General features: G+C 38.9%; 2 protein-coding genes across 2 annotated transcripts in view; both read left to right on the plus strand.

The window, feature by feature from the left end:
• The window catches only part of LOC139115175 (uncharacterized), a 95,953-nt gene extending 84,731 nt beyond the window's left edge, over nt 1–11,222 (plus strand). Inside the window, exon 13 of the transcript XR_011548070.1 lies at nt 11,212–11,222. The gene's annotated coding sequence lies outside the window, so the exon portion shown is untranslated. The remainder of the gene's footprint in view (nt 1–11,211) is intronic.
• LOC139116590 (solute carrier organic anion transporter family member 2A1-like) lies at nt 1,955–12,198 on the plus strand. Its single transcript, XM_070679185.1, has 5 exons — nt 1,955–2,206; nt 4,023–4,822; nt 9,142–9,462; nt 10,655–10,819; nt 11,978–12,198. Exons 2-5 carry the CDS (start codon nt 4,027–4,029, stop codon nt 12,196–12,198), a joined length of 1,503 nt encoding a protein of 500 aa, XP_070535286.1. The 5' UTR covers nt 1,955–2,206; nt 4,023–4,026.
• The last annotated feature ends 979 nt before the right edge of the window (nt 12,199–13,177 follow it).

The following is a 13,177-nucleotide window of genomic DNA, read 5'->3' on the forward strand; positions in this document are numbered from 1 at the left end:
ATGTAACAGACACCAGTGCACTGAGTTTTGGTGTTGGCGTTTTGTCTCAGCCAAGATCAGAGTCTCTGTCATGTCTTCCTGGCAAATTAGTGAGACATCTTTCAGCGACAGTCTGTCCAGACTGGCACCCCTGTCCTGTTTTGTCTAAACAATGCTTAAATGAGTCGAAATTACAGCATGTCCAGGTTATCAACACATTTTGTCTGGATTATGTCATGCACATTTGTGTCAACATATTGTCTGTGTTGTTTGATGTTTCACAACTTTATTTATCAACATAAAATATGTTCACTTTCAAGGTTACCTTATTTCAGTACCTGGAACTAAAATGTCCTAGTGGAATGTACTGTATTGTCCGCAGTTGAATGATTACTATTAGAAGAATAGTGTAATTAACGACCCCCTTCTACTTCTACAGACACTGATAGCACTTTGTTAATTAGTTAAGTGGCTCTACAATCCAATGTTTATATTATCAAGATTAAATTTACACCAAACGACGTTGTTCCTATCGTCTCTAAATGTTACGCTCAATCGAAATCTGTAGTATATAATATTTGCATGTATTTGGTCTGCCGTTCTGTAATGCTTGTAAAATAACACAGCGCCATATCTATGCGTAATTCCATTGTTAGGTGCCAAAATCTTGCAATGGATACGATACTATCGATATCCGAGTGGTGATTTCGGGACGCCAGCATGGTGCTGTGCCCTCGCAACACTATATACGCGTCACTGTGCTTTTGAGTGATGGGCCCCCATGCTGTTATTGGGTATTTTGCTATTAAATAATTGACAAGACCCGAGTATATGTACATAAACTCTTCGTTTCTTCGCCAACCTAAATGTTTGAACGGTAACTAGGTAAATACTCAGAGAAATTTAATGCCACCTCGCCTGTTTTTGACTGTTTTCTTTTACAAAGCGTAAATTCAATAAGGGCGATGTTTCTTGCGTACCTTCTCACAACACAATTTTGTTCATTGGCATGAGTATGAAATGTCGGAAACAAGTACTGTATTGCAAATGTAAATCCTGGTTTTATGACAGGACGATAACAAAACGTACAGTTTTAGTAACAAATATTTGTGCAAGTTTATTTTCTCCGAAAACTTGCGCATTTTGCTGAACTATTCTTGCTTTTGCCTTCAATAATGAAAAACTGCAACCTGAATATCGGCTGAATATCTGACTCTTTTCGGGCGGAATGGAAACTGAACGGAAATCTACTCAATGAAAATAGTTTTCAATGAGTGCTACATGCAAGATGATCATTCATTGTTTCAATTTTCTACGAGTTCTGTAAGTATTCAAAATCAACAAACACAGAAATAACAAAGTAAGAGGCCACAACATAAAACATGATAATAAAAGAAAAGGCTTTTAAGGTTTTCTGAATGGAACTTGACATTGAGATCAGACAGAACAACAACGCTTCGCTTGTCTGATGACAGGCAGGAAACATTCATATTCGTCACGTTTACATTCAGCCCCGCACGAGTGTGTTACAAAGTGTTCAAGGTCACATGAAATAATCTTCAGTATAATTTGAATTTTTACATCACTGTATAATGCTGTGTATTCGATATCGGTGCTATGCAGGCCCTACTCAGTTTATCAGACTAGACAAAGATTTTTTTGAGAGCAGTAAGCTAAAGAAGAAAGGTCAGTTCACGAACTCGCATTCGAAATGTGTTATTATATATAATAAAACAGGATTCTCTGGACTGTTTCGAATGTTTTCCAGTAATATATGTAGGATAATTTGTCATTTTCTCAACCATCGCAATTATCAAACGACGAGTCCATAAGCATTTATGCTTAACTAATGCAGAAACAACTAACGCAGAGAATGGCAACATTATATAACATGAAATAATAAAGAAAGTGTTTTTTGTGGATAATGATATTGTATGATTTTCTGAAAGGGCTTTAGAATTGAGAGTGCGTATAAAAATAACGCATGCATACGATTCAACAAGAAATAGTGCGATCCATGGAATGTTGTCCTTGCCAGAAATGAAAAAAACAATTTACATAGTATCCCCTCTACAGTGACGTAATAGGCACAGGAATTTAAATATCTCCACCAGCGTCATAATTCTGTTCGACAAAGGTGTGCTTTAGAAGAAGCCAGTTCATAGCAATTGTCAATTGCAGTGAGCATAAGGTATCTCCGTGGCTGGATTAACTTCGAGGAAGGAAGGTAAGCGAGATGACTGAACTCACAAATTGGCTATCTTCTAAAATATTGGAGGTTGGACAATCCTCTGTGTGTTCAAAAGAACGAATCCTCTCAGTGAAATTGTCAGTGTTTTTGGTGTTTTCAGCAAATCTAGAGTGTACAGCGTCAAAAGTTAAAAGCAACACCTGATAAAATGTTTCGGTTTTGGTAACAGACCTCTTTCAGGTTCCCTTGGATATTCTTGATGAATGGGATGTTAAATCAAGGTACAGAAACCGTAACAAATGACAATATCTACAGAAATAGATTACACCTACAAATCTACACCTTCAAAAATAAGCCCACATCATATACAAAATCCGTAGCAACAAAAGAAAACGTGAGCGACGTCTGACTCAGCTTGCCTGCTAAGGAACGCTGCAGGAAATTAAAGTTTTTACTACTACTGTGCAAAAACTTTCAATATTGAAAATGGGACGCTACCACAATTTTAAGCTCTGTGTACAATAACAAACTCTACATACAGTGTGTCGATGTAGTAAGCTAAGTCTTTGGCGATATAACATCACTTGAGATAACTTTGGTACAAGGGTTTACCAGGACACAGTTTTGAACAAACCGAGGCTAATTGTGAACATTTCTGAACAATACACATATCTAGTGAATACATTTCTTCGCTCGATATATATAGCCGAGCTCAAGATTTTCACCACGGTCATTCCACAAAGAGTGACCGTGTTTTCGCCTATAGTTTTTGTGATATACAAAACAATTGAATTAGTTTACTGAAAGAAAATTTGTAGGATAACAAAATAACAATGAAACTTCCCGTTGTTCACCGTTGGGAATCTCGAAGTCTTCTGAGCTGACCGTAAAGTGTTTTGCATATAACTTAAAAGCATTCTGTCATATTTTAGACACAGCTTTTTTATTTAAGAGATGGTAAAGGATATTCAGTCACCTATATGTATATTTATCACAGCTAACATTGATTTAAAACCATGCAACACATAACTACTACAAGGAAGTTTGATGGTGTACTTACGTTCTGCAAAAACTATGATTATGATTGCTCAAATATAGAGAATAATATGCACAGTCTAGACCTTATTCGTTGTTATGTCTTTCATGTCTATGGTGTATGTAGCCGACGGTCAAGTTGAATAAAAAGTACAAAGAAATTAGAGAGAGAGAAATCAATTCTTACGTTTGATTTTAATCAGATTGTCGTGTGTGTATATATATGCAACTGTAGCTTTAAAAGTCGGTTACAATATTCATTGGGGTTGACAAACCTCATCCAAATAGATGGAGCTGGCTAACTGTTGTGCCACAACCACATATCGGTGAGGACGCCATCGTTGCGTTTAAGTGTGCTTTCACTAGAGTAATTTGCAGATGTGTCAAATTGTGCATGAATTTGTTGTATTAAACACTTTTCGGAAGTCCCCATATGAAGAACACAATCAAGAACATTCTTAACCCTTATGATACAATGCGCTTTTGCGACAGATATTTACAACCTTAATGTCACACGTTGCTAATCTGCCGTCTGTTTGGCCAGTGGAGTGAGTTGAGTTTTCTTCTTCTGGGTTTTGTGAAAATGGCAATAAATGATGAAATCACGATAATCGAGGAAATAATTTCTAACATTCGTTTTTATTTTTTTCAGAGAAGATAAATTCGTGCAAAGAAAAATTAGCTAAATTTGACTGCGCACTCGGCTGGTTATAAGCTGTTGAAGTAATAGCACTTTCTCCGGATACTTTAATCTAAATAAGTTATAATATTTGTTATGTCAGGAAATCCTATTAGAAAAATATTCTGATATTTCCAGAAACATGGAAAACGTCAACGATGAAAAAGGGAAGAGAAGCTATAATGGAGAGGACGGAGCATCGACTGGAGAACAGCAACTACAACCGGAAGCAAATGACCAACAAAAAGGCGAGGTGGTTGAAAACACTTCATTTCTTCCTACTCAGCTCGATGTACATGGTCAAGCTGTCAACTCGTCAATGAACCAGGATGATCCAGATTTGATGTTTGGAATAGGAAACTGGCGGCCACAGTGTCTTCAGATATTCGCCAACTTCAAATTCGCATTCGGTGTTCTCTGCGTTGCCTCTTTAGTGTTCACGATTAACTTCAGTGTTTTTTTAAGCGGGCTGACGAGCATCCAGAAACGGTACTCTTTAGACAGTGCACTGATGGGACTCAATGCCACCTTGTTTGACACGGCAACCGTGATAACAGTTGTATTCGTCTCTTTCTTCTTCGGCCGACTGGATAGCCATCGTCCTCGGGTCATTGGCGTGAGTTTAATCCTCGCTGCTTTGTGTCTATGCTTAGCGACAATCTCGCATTTTCTATCGGGCACGTACAAATACTCCAGTGTTGTACTCGGCACAAATGACACGACCATGTGTTCTGAAAGTTACAGCAAGTCGGTGGAAGACACACATGGAAATGCAAGCGACACTTGCTCAGCGACTAACGAAAGGGAGAGTATGCAAACGGCCGTAATGTTGTTGATTGGACACATTTTAGTTGGAATATTCTTCACTCCATTACTGATCTTGACTCCTACCTATATAGACGATGGCGCCAGTAAATTGAAAGCCCCTCTCTACTTAGGTAAGCCAATTGGGTAATGAAAATATGACACCTGAAATTGAACAATTATCCGTAAGTCCCACTCAAGGTAGTATATGCCTCGAAAGTGAAAGACTAAAATTTGTTCTCGAACTTTTCTCAATGAAACACCTTTCAACCATTTTCTTGCCAAATAAAGAAAAATTATCAGGGATCATCGTGAATAGTTTTGTGTTAAAGATGCAAATTTCCTAACTTTTACCGACATGTAAAATTCAAAATGGCGCCTTTTCAATGTTAACTCTACGGGAAACATTTCTTAAAACTAAGACAGTGACAATATTTCGCACTAAACGAGCCTCGAGCTTCTAATTGGGCCGTAAAAGCGGTAGATCAGAAAATCATTGTAAAAAAGATGGAGTCCTGTTTTTCCTCAAGGTGCATTCTACCTTAAAGCATGTCGCATGTCTTCTTTAGCTGTATTAGGAGGCCTGACATAGTAAATTCGCCGACCTTACATCAGTAGTATGTAAACTACCGGTTCTGGCGCACACCCGCCTCTCTGAGCCTCCATTTCACTTGGGAGGCTCACAACACGCAACCATGCAACTCACCAAAATACGCAACTCTCGCCAAAAGGGGGATCATAAGCCCGTTTCACCCAGGAGTGCTCACCAACTGCCGTGTGAGACCCATCTCGGAAAATCCTTTTAAACATAGGTAAGAATGTGTATAATGATATAAAGTAAGCATAAAAATTCCAAAGAACAAATGCCAGTGGCTTAAGCTGAGCTTGACGGAGCTCTGCAATTACAAGTGCCTGAGGGAGTACTGCAGCATTCTCAACTTTAAGGTCAAGAGGAGTTCGTGCAAGAAGCCATGTTATGTCTGTGGGAAGGGGTTAAAAATAACATATCCCTTTCAGGAATTGTGGGTACAATAATGTGTTGATAATGCTTCTGCACCTAGAGCAGAAGGGCCTTGCGCGGAAACAGCAGGAAGGGCATAAAACTGATTTTTAATCATGTGGCGGACATTTTATCTCCATTTAGAGATTGCTGATCAAGGCGTAAAGTTAAGGCGATGGTGCATAGATATAGATATGGCCGACCAAGTGCTCGAGGGTCAGGATCTCAACATCCACCGCACACATCATGCAGTTAAGAACTACCTGCGGAGCTGGCAGATGGATGTTGCCGAAAAGCATCAACTTGGAGCAGACTCCAAGCCTTCTTTATTATTATTATTATTTATTATTATTATTATTATTATTAATCTTTATTTAAACTCGATAACTCCATAGGTGAAACACCTCTTTTCGTGGAGGTCGAATAGACAAAAGAAAGTCATAAAAACACTTTACAGCACAAACATGAAAACACAAAAACACACAAGAACAAATAGATATAAAAAACTACGAAACGGCATCAGACAAGTAAGTATTATACAAAAAGTTGTTACAAGATTTCTTAAAACTAGTCAGTGACTCAGAGTCCCTTATTGATTTGGGGAGATTGTTATATTCATCCACACCCGCAACTGACAAGGTGTTCTGATAGAGAAGTGTACGTGCCTTAGGAACTTTAAGGAGATTCTGATTGGAAGAACGAAGTGATCTAGAAGGGATGTAATTATTGAACAAACTGGTTATGTAGTCGGGGGTCTTGGATGGTGTACTACCCCAGGTCTGTCAGAGAGTCACCGAACAGGGTCAGGACCTGGGGAGCCTGAAGTTCCAGTTGGCACAGAGGTTTCAGCTTATGCCACACAAACAAGAAGGTAACCAAGATCACTCAGCGCCCGTGTTCCGTAACAGGCAAGAGATACATCCTACAGGGAGATTGATGAGGCACTAGATGAAGTCTTCCCCACTGTCCTGGAGACGTTGGAAAAGTGGATACAGAGGGGCTTAGGCTGGGTGGTTGATAGAGTTACCACCCCCTGGCTGGACATCGCACAATACAAACTACTGAGACTCAGCTCTTACATCCCACTACCAGCCGCTCTAAGAAACAAGAAGGCAATCATTAATGTGAAAAACAAAGATGACAACTGCCCCGCTCAGCTTGTATCCTGTAGAAAAGGATCCTTAAAGGCTGACTAAATACCCTGTCAAGGCCGTGAGAGGGGTCGATACCCCCACCCCTTTTTCAGATTGGTAAAGTTGAGAGACAGGGAGGCCTGGCCATGAATTTCTTTGGCTGGGACAAAGACATCACTTTCTTTCACATCAGCAAGCAGTCCACGGGAATGACCCGGATCAACGTTATGTTGATTTAAGCAGCTTGGGAATTCCACTACACCTGGGTTAAAGGCCTCAACCGGCTCTTGAATGACCAGTCAAAGGACACACATCGCAGACACGACTGCGTACGTTGCCTTCATGGTCACACCAGGCAGGATCGGGAAGAATAACTTTGAGGGTCGAGATGCCAGAAAAGGACAAAAACAAGCTTGCCTTCCAGAACCACCACAAGCAGCTCCCCGCCCCTTTGTGATCTATACTGAACGCTCTTGTTTTGCAGTACAAGCATGTCGGCCGGCCATTGTCCTCGCCCTAGCAAATGTCCAGCAGCATAGCCATCAGACTGCTTTGATGGACCTGTCTGATGTCGCTGACTCAGTCGGAACTAGGCAGACTGCTGGAGACTCAACCCCTTTTGCCTTCAGCTTCAGCAGCACAGCCCAAAAGTTTGTGCCATACGATATCCCAACAAACCTGCTGGACCTTCTCAGTACCCCTCTGGAGGCTGTGCCACAAGATCTCCAACCAGATTTGTCTCACGTCTTCTTATGACTTCAGCGATAAGTTGTTCAAGCTGCAGGATCTTCGAACGTACCTGCTAAATCTGCCCATATCTCACGCAATTACCCCTTCTTCCTTGAAATAAATAAATAAATTAGTAAATAAATAAATAAATAAACCTGAAAGTGACTCTAGAAAAAAACAATAATAAAGTCGGGCAATGAGCTAAAGTGCATTATCAACAGTGGCACCTGGTGTTGTAGTTACAGCGCTAAGGCACCATTTGCCTGCTCTGTAATATAGAGGAACGGTTGTGAAGTTGAAACCAATAGATGAAGCCCCTCAAACTGGTGATGGGTATGAATGAAATGACCGACAAACTGGCGTCCATCAATGACGGGACACTTCTCATCGATTTCATCAAGCTGAACACTGAAAACGAGTTTGATCAACTACTGGCAGACGTTTTACTCAAAGCAAGAAAAGAGCCCGGATAGGAGTTGCCATCAGAAAGATTCATGAGAATTTTCGTGTCGACCTCTATGGCACTGACACTGAACACATTGAGGTAGGAATCAAACAGAGCATAAAGAGGGTCGATATCAGCACGATTACCCTCAAGTAAATCATCCTGCTGGACGTCAAATACACCCCACAATTACTGAACAATGATGTAATCAGAGATATATTGTTTCTGTGGTATAGAGACACTTCTGCAGATCCACAGAATTTATCTCATTCAGACATCAAAGACGTTATGGGCGTCGAAAGAACAAACGGAATAAAGAACCATGGTAACGCCTTCAACATTGTTTATCAAGACGAGTCGGGCTATGATGGCCTTGAGGCTGGTGGTGCCGAAGATGCCTAGTGCAGCCACAAAATACCAGGATGTTCTTATCCCTGAGGGCACGCCAATAAGGGCTCGTCGGCCACGATTATCCTGCACTTAACAAATAGAAGCGATTCTTAACAAGTCCTGCTGGCCGTCCCTCTTAGAGTTTATTTCATTATTTCAGATCCCAGGCTTTGTGGCGAAAGGATCTGCAGCGACGTGAAGGCCTCGAGTCTCTCATCCTGTGTCTTTTGTGGTGAAGCCCCACACTCCGACCTGCTTGCCAGCGATGTGTCAAATCTTTTCCACAGGGCTACGCAGTGCCGTTTCTACCCTGCCCCTGCCAGTCTCCCATGCCTCCTTGGTATTTGCCTTAGCATTGAGGGGGTCTTAATATAAATATTATTTTTTGCAAACAGTTTGATTCGGCACCATATTGATATTGGGAGCCCTCCTGGGTGAAATGGGCTTAAAGGGGGAGGGTATTCTCACTATAGCCCTAGAACCCCCATTTTTTGCGAGAGTTGCGTATTTTTGGTGAGTTGTGTGGTTGCGTGCTTTGAGCCTCCTGAGTAAAATGGAGGCTGAGAGAGAGGGGTGTGCGCCATAACCGGTAGTCTGTTTTCACTGACATCGATAATCATACTGAAAAGATCTTCTTCGAACTATTTTTGTTTTAAACAGGTAAGGTTAATAAACAAACATACACTTCTTCCAAAAGCATGGTTTGAACCATTCACAGCAAAACATTCAAAACAACTTTTTATCACCTCCAATCAGGTATTTTTTACACTATGCTCAATTTTGGACCAGCGATTGGATTCCCGTTTTCTTCATTGTTTATCCAACTGTATGTTGACTTCAATCGTGTCAACATGTCCAGTATCGACATAGACCAGTACGACACACGATGGGTTGGAGCTTGGTGGCTGGGATTCCTGGTCAACGGCGCCATCTTGGTAATTGTTGCAATCCCTATCACGCTGCTTCCGAAGAAATTTCGTTCGTTAAGGGAAAGGGGCGCCACCACACCTTCCGTAGTTTCAAGTAACGATGAAGGAGATACCAATGCTGAAAGAGAGGCCATGAGACGCATTAAAGGTAAAACTTTAATATACATTGATGTAGAAAGCACCTCGGAAGACCTGCGAACGCTTGAATAGGAATCGTAAACTATTCTATTCTGTTATATGATACTGCACCTGTTTACTCATTTTGAAGTCTACGGATTTCATGCGAATGAAATACACTATTTAATTCTTTGAAAATAGAAAATTTACTCTAGCAAACAAAGTTTGAAGTGGCTACTAAGAAAGAACGAGCCATTTGTCAACGATTTGTTTTTAATTAATATGTTTATAGAGAAAGACAAATTAATGCCAAGATACATGAGCGAAAGGAATGTTAGAATGTTGAGAAGTGTTTCTGCTACAAGCTGCTAAATATTAACCTTTTTTCTCTGTATTTTGTAAGTTATTTTCGTTGATGAAATTGAACTTATGTGTTCTATATACTCGGTTTGAACAAAATATGTAATGATTTCATTCATCGTTGTAGTTGTTTATGAAAACAAATCACCTGTACTCCTTCATGGATAATTTGTATGCAAACTATGCTCTACGTTTTATGTGTAAATGAATAACAGCTTTGAAATTCAAGTTAGTATTTTCATAAATAACTCTAAAAAATTATCATTTATAATTGTAAACTTTTTTCATATTTGTCAACGAACAAGTTTTGTCATCTTTTGAGCATATGATGTTTTTATAGGTAATATATCGATTGAAAATATCGGGTCACGTATTTCCCACCTGTTTTCTTGTTTGTAAAGGTCTTACTTCATTCTACTCTAAAACCAAACTTTGAAATGTATGGCGTTCAACTAGTCAGGAAAGTCTGTATAAAGTAACTTTTAGTCCTTACTACGATTCGTCTGTCAAAAGTAACATTCAATTTGAACAATATGCTTGTGTTGGTGGAGATAACACCTCGTATTTCAATGTACGTGAAGAAAAAGGAAAAAAAAGAAAGCTTGTTTCAGAGGATAAAAAATCTGAAAGTATTTCAAAATGGCAGCTATTTAAGCACCCTTAAAGTAAAACAGGAGAGGGAAGAGAAAAAAACCACACAGTGTGTCATATTTGGTGTCATTGTGTGAGTGCATGCATGGGCCAAAAAAAGGGATTTTGATGAAGATGTGGTCAATTAATAAGAAACTTACAGGTGTGAATTTTCAAAAAAGGCAAAAAAGATGAGAATGATAGTTTCCTCGTAATTATATTTCTTGTTACAGAGTTTCCATCGGCAGTTCGTCGGCTCTTCACCAATGTGCCTTTGATGTCTGTATGCATTGCCTATAGCTGTGAGATGGCTATTGTTTCTGGTTTGCTCATGTATTTCACCAAGTATATCGAGATTCAATTCCGAGTCCCTGCCGCTAAAGCAGCTTTACTGACAGGTTTGTCTTTCTACCTTTTAACATTCAAGCAGAGCTGTATATAAAGGGTTTATAATTCTGAACATGGGATCTGTAGTGGTTGTAAGCCTATAGGCCATGCTAAGCGCCGCAAAGGGTGACCGCCTTTGTGTGCATCCACTGAGGACAAAATTAGACATGCGAAAGACAAAACATAGCGTCATTTTGAATCATTCAAAGATAATCATCATCAACATTCAATTGCGTTTAAGCTATATAAACTGCACTGCACAGCACAACGCTGCACCGCATAACACTACAGCACACTAAACTATATATAACCACGCTCTACCACATCACATTACACATGCATACTAAAGTAAATCAATCGTATCTGAAATTGACTGAACGAAAAGTTACAAATTTAAGTGTAGTAAAGTAGCCAAAACAAACTTAAAAGAAACTAAACTTTGTTGAATTAAAGTTATCTAAACAGCATGAACTAAACTAAACTAAACTAAACTAAACTAAACTAAACTAAACTAAACTAAACTAAACTAAACTAAACTAAACTAAACTAAACTAAACTAAACTAAACTAAACTAAACTAAACTGAACTGACCTACAGAAAGCTTAGCCAGGTTAAACTGGGTGTAACCAAACTGCACTGAAATAAAGTTTAACTGAAATAACTAAACTAAGCTACTACAACTATTCTAAATCGAACATAATCATAAGACACCATAATATTTGTAATGAGAGTAAGCTTGACAACCATGCACAAAAACAAAACACAGCATCATTTTTCAAGTTATACACAAGTTACAGTGAATTAAATGCACTTCTGTCCAAACCTGAATTCCGATGGCTGTATTTTGATGCCATTATCGGGTACTTGTCAAGCTGAAAGTAAAGTGTCCGAACACATTAACTTCGACTTTGAAGTGCTTTAGTTGTGGTTGCCAAAATTTTAACCGCCCACGCAGACAACAATTCACAAAAAATCAAAAAGACCCCCGACACTCTGAACGCTTCGCACACATGCGGGTGAAAAACGGAAAAAATACTAGACAACGTAAATATATACCCATGAATAGTGATATTTTATTATTAAATCTTAAACTTCTTGTTTGAATGTTTCAATGTATTTATATTATTACAATCACATCACATGATTCCCTACTGTCTGCGACCTTTCAGGTATTGTTTTGGTACTTCCATCATCGTTCGGAGTTCTTATCGGTGGTTTAGTCATGCGTTACAAGAAACTATTACCATTGTCGACGGCAAAAGCTCTGGTCGTACTTGGAGTGGTCAATGTGTTACTACCAATCCCACTGCTGTTTGTAGCCTGTGAGCAAGATATCTTTGTCGGGATATCGGCTGAATATTCGGACTTTACCAATTCATTCATTGGATGAGAGACATTTCAGATGTCTGCGGGGTTTCAGTGAAAAGGGTGTACTTGGTGTAAATTACAATTTACGATTGCTTTCGTCTCCTTAAGGACTTATACCAGAGATACGAAGTTCTAATAGTGAAAAGTTGAGGAGAAAGTATCTGATTTTATTAAAACCTCGAACCTTGATAATTTCAGCCTCAAAGGAAAAATGAGCAGTCTCACAGATCGCATGAATATCATAGTCTTTTTGCGCAGATTTCTTAGACTTTCAGGAGTGGATCATTATTCGACTTACGGCATAAATTATATCCAAAACAGAAGAAAGCAAACCAAAATAATAGAGACAATAACGTTTTGCCGAGAAATTCGAAAAAAGGGAAAGAGCATGCACTGTATTATATTGAAATCAAATTTTCTATGTCAACTTTCCAAACAATTTTCAGAATATGATTTTCCCATCTGAACTTTCGTGAAAGTTTCAAGAAAATTAAAATCCTGCCAGTTATAGTACTGCGTTACACTTCTTCTCACCTTGGCTATATTGGGAAGTCTAATTAACATAGCATTCCATATTAAACAATGCCGAAAAATATTCCTTCAGATATTTTCCGTGATATCTTCCTAAATATGTATTGTAAAAATCACTAATACCCGAACATTATTATGGTTTTTCAAAGTATATTAATGTTAGTTATATAAAGTCCATCTTGATCAATTTCAAAAATTCAAATCAAAATACAAAGTGTTAAACTTGTTTATGCCGCATACGTGCACACTTCTGTAGTCCAATGATTTTATTTGTTACCAACCGAACTTAAGTTGGGGGCTAGCATTCATTTGTTAACAACAACGTTACATAAACTACACATTGCAGTGTCCTAGAAAACGGAATATGATGTGTTTCAAAACACTTTTTTAAGTCTTTTGAAAGAAAATCCCTTTGTTTAATAGAACAAAAATAATGACATTGTGATCAATAAATACCGTTATTGTCCCTC

This window comes from Ptychodera flava, chromosome 17, assembly GCF_041260155.1.
Source record: "Ptychodera flava strain L36383 chromosome 17, AS_Pfla_20210202, whole genome shotgun sequence".
NCBI lineage: Eukaryota > Metazoa > Hemichordata > Enteropneusta > Ptychoderidae > Ptychodera > Ptychodera flava.

What these genes read in the sequence shown, in the direction of transcription:
- LOC139116590 (XM_070679185.1), top strand. Translation starts at nt 4,027, where the DNA reads ATGGAAAACGTCAACGATGAAAAAGGGAAGAGAAGCTATAATGGAGAG. An exon ending in GAAAGCCCCTCTCTACTTAG is followed by an intron (nt 4,823 to 9,141) that starts GTAAGCCAATTG and finishes ACCTCCAATCAG; the next exon opens with GTATTTTTTACACTATGCTC. An exon ending in GGCCATGAGACGCATTAAAG is followed by an intron (nt 9,463 to 10,654) that starts GTAAAACTTTAA and finishes TTCTTGTTACAG; the next exon opens with AGTTTCCATCGGCAGTTCGT.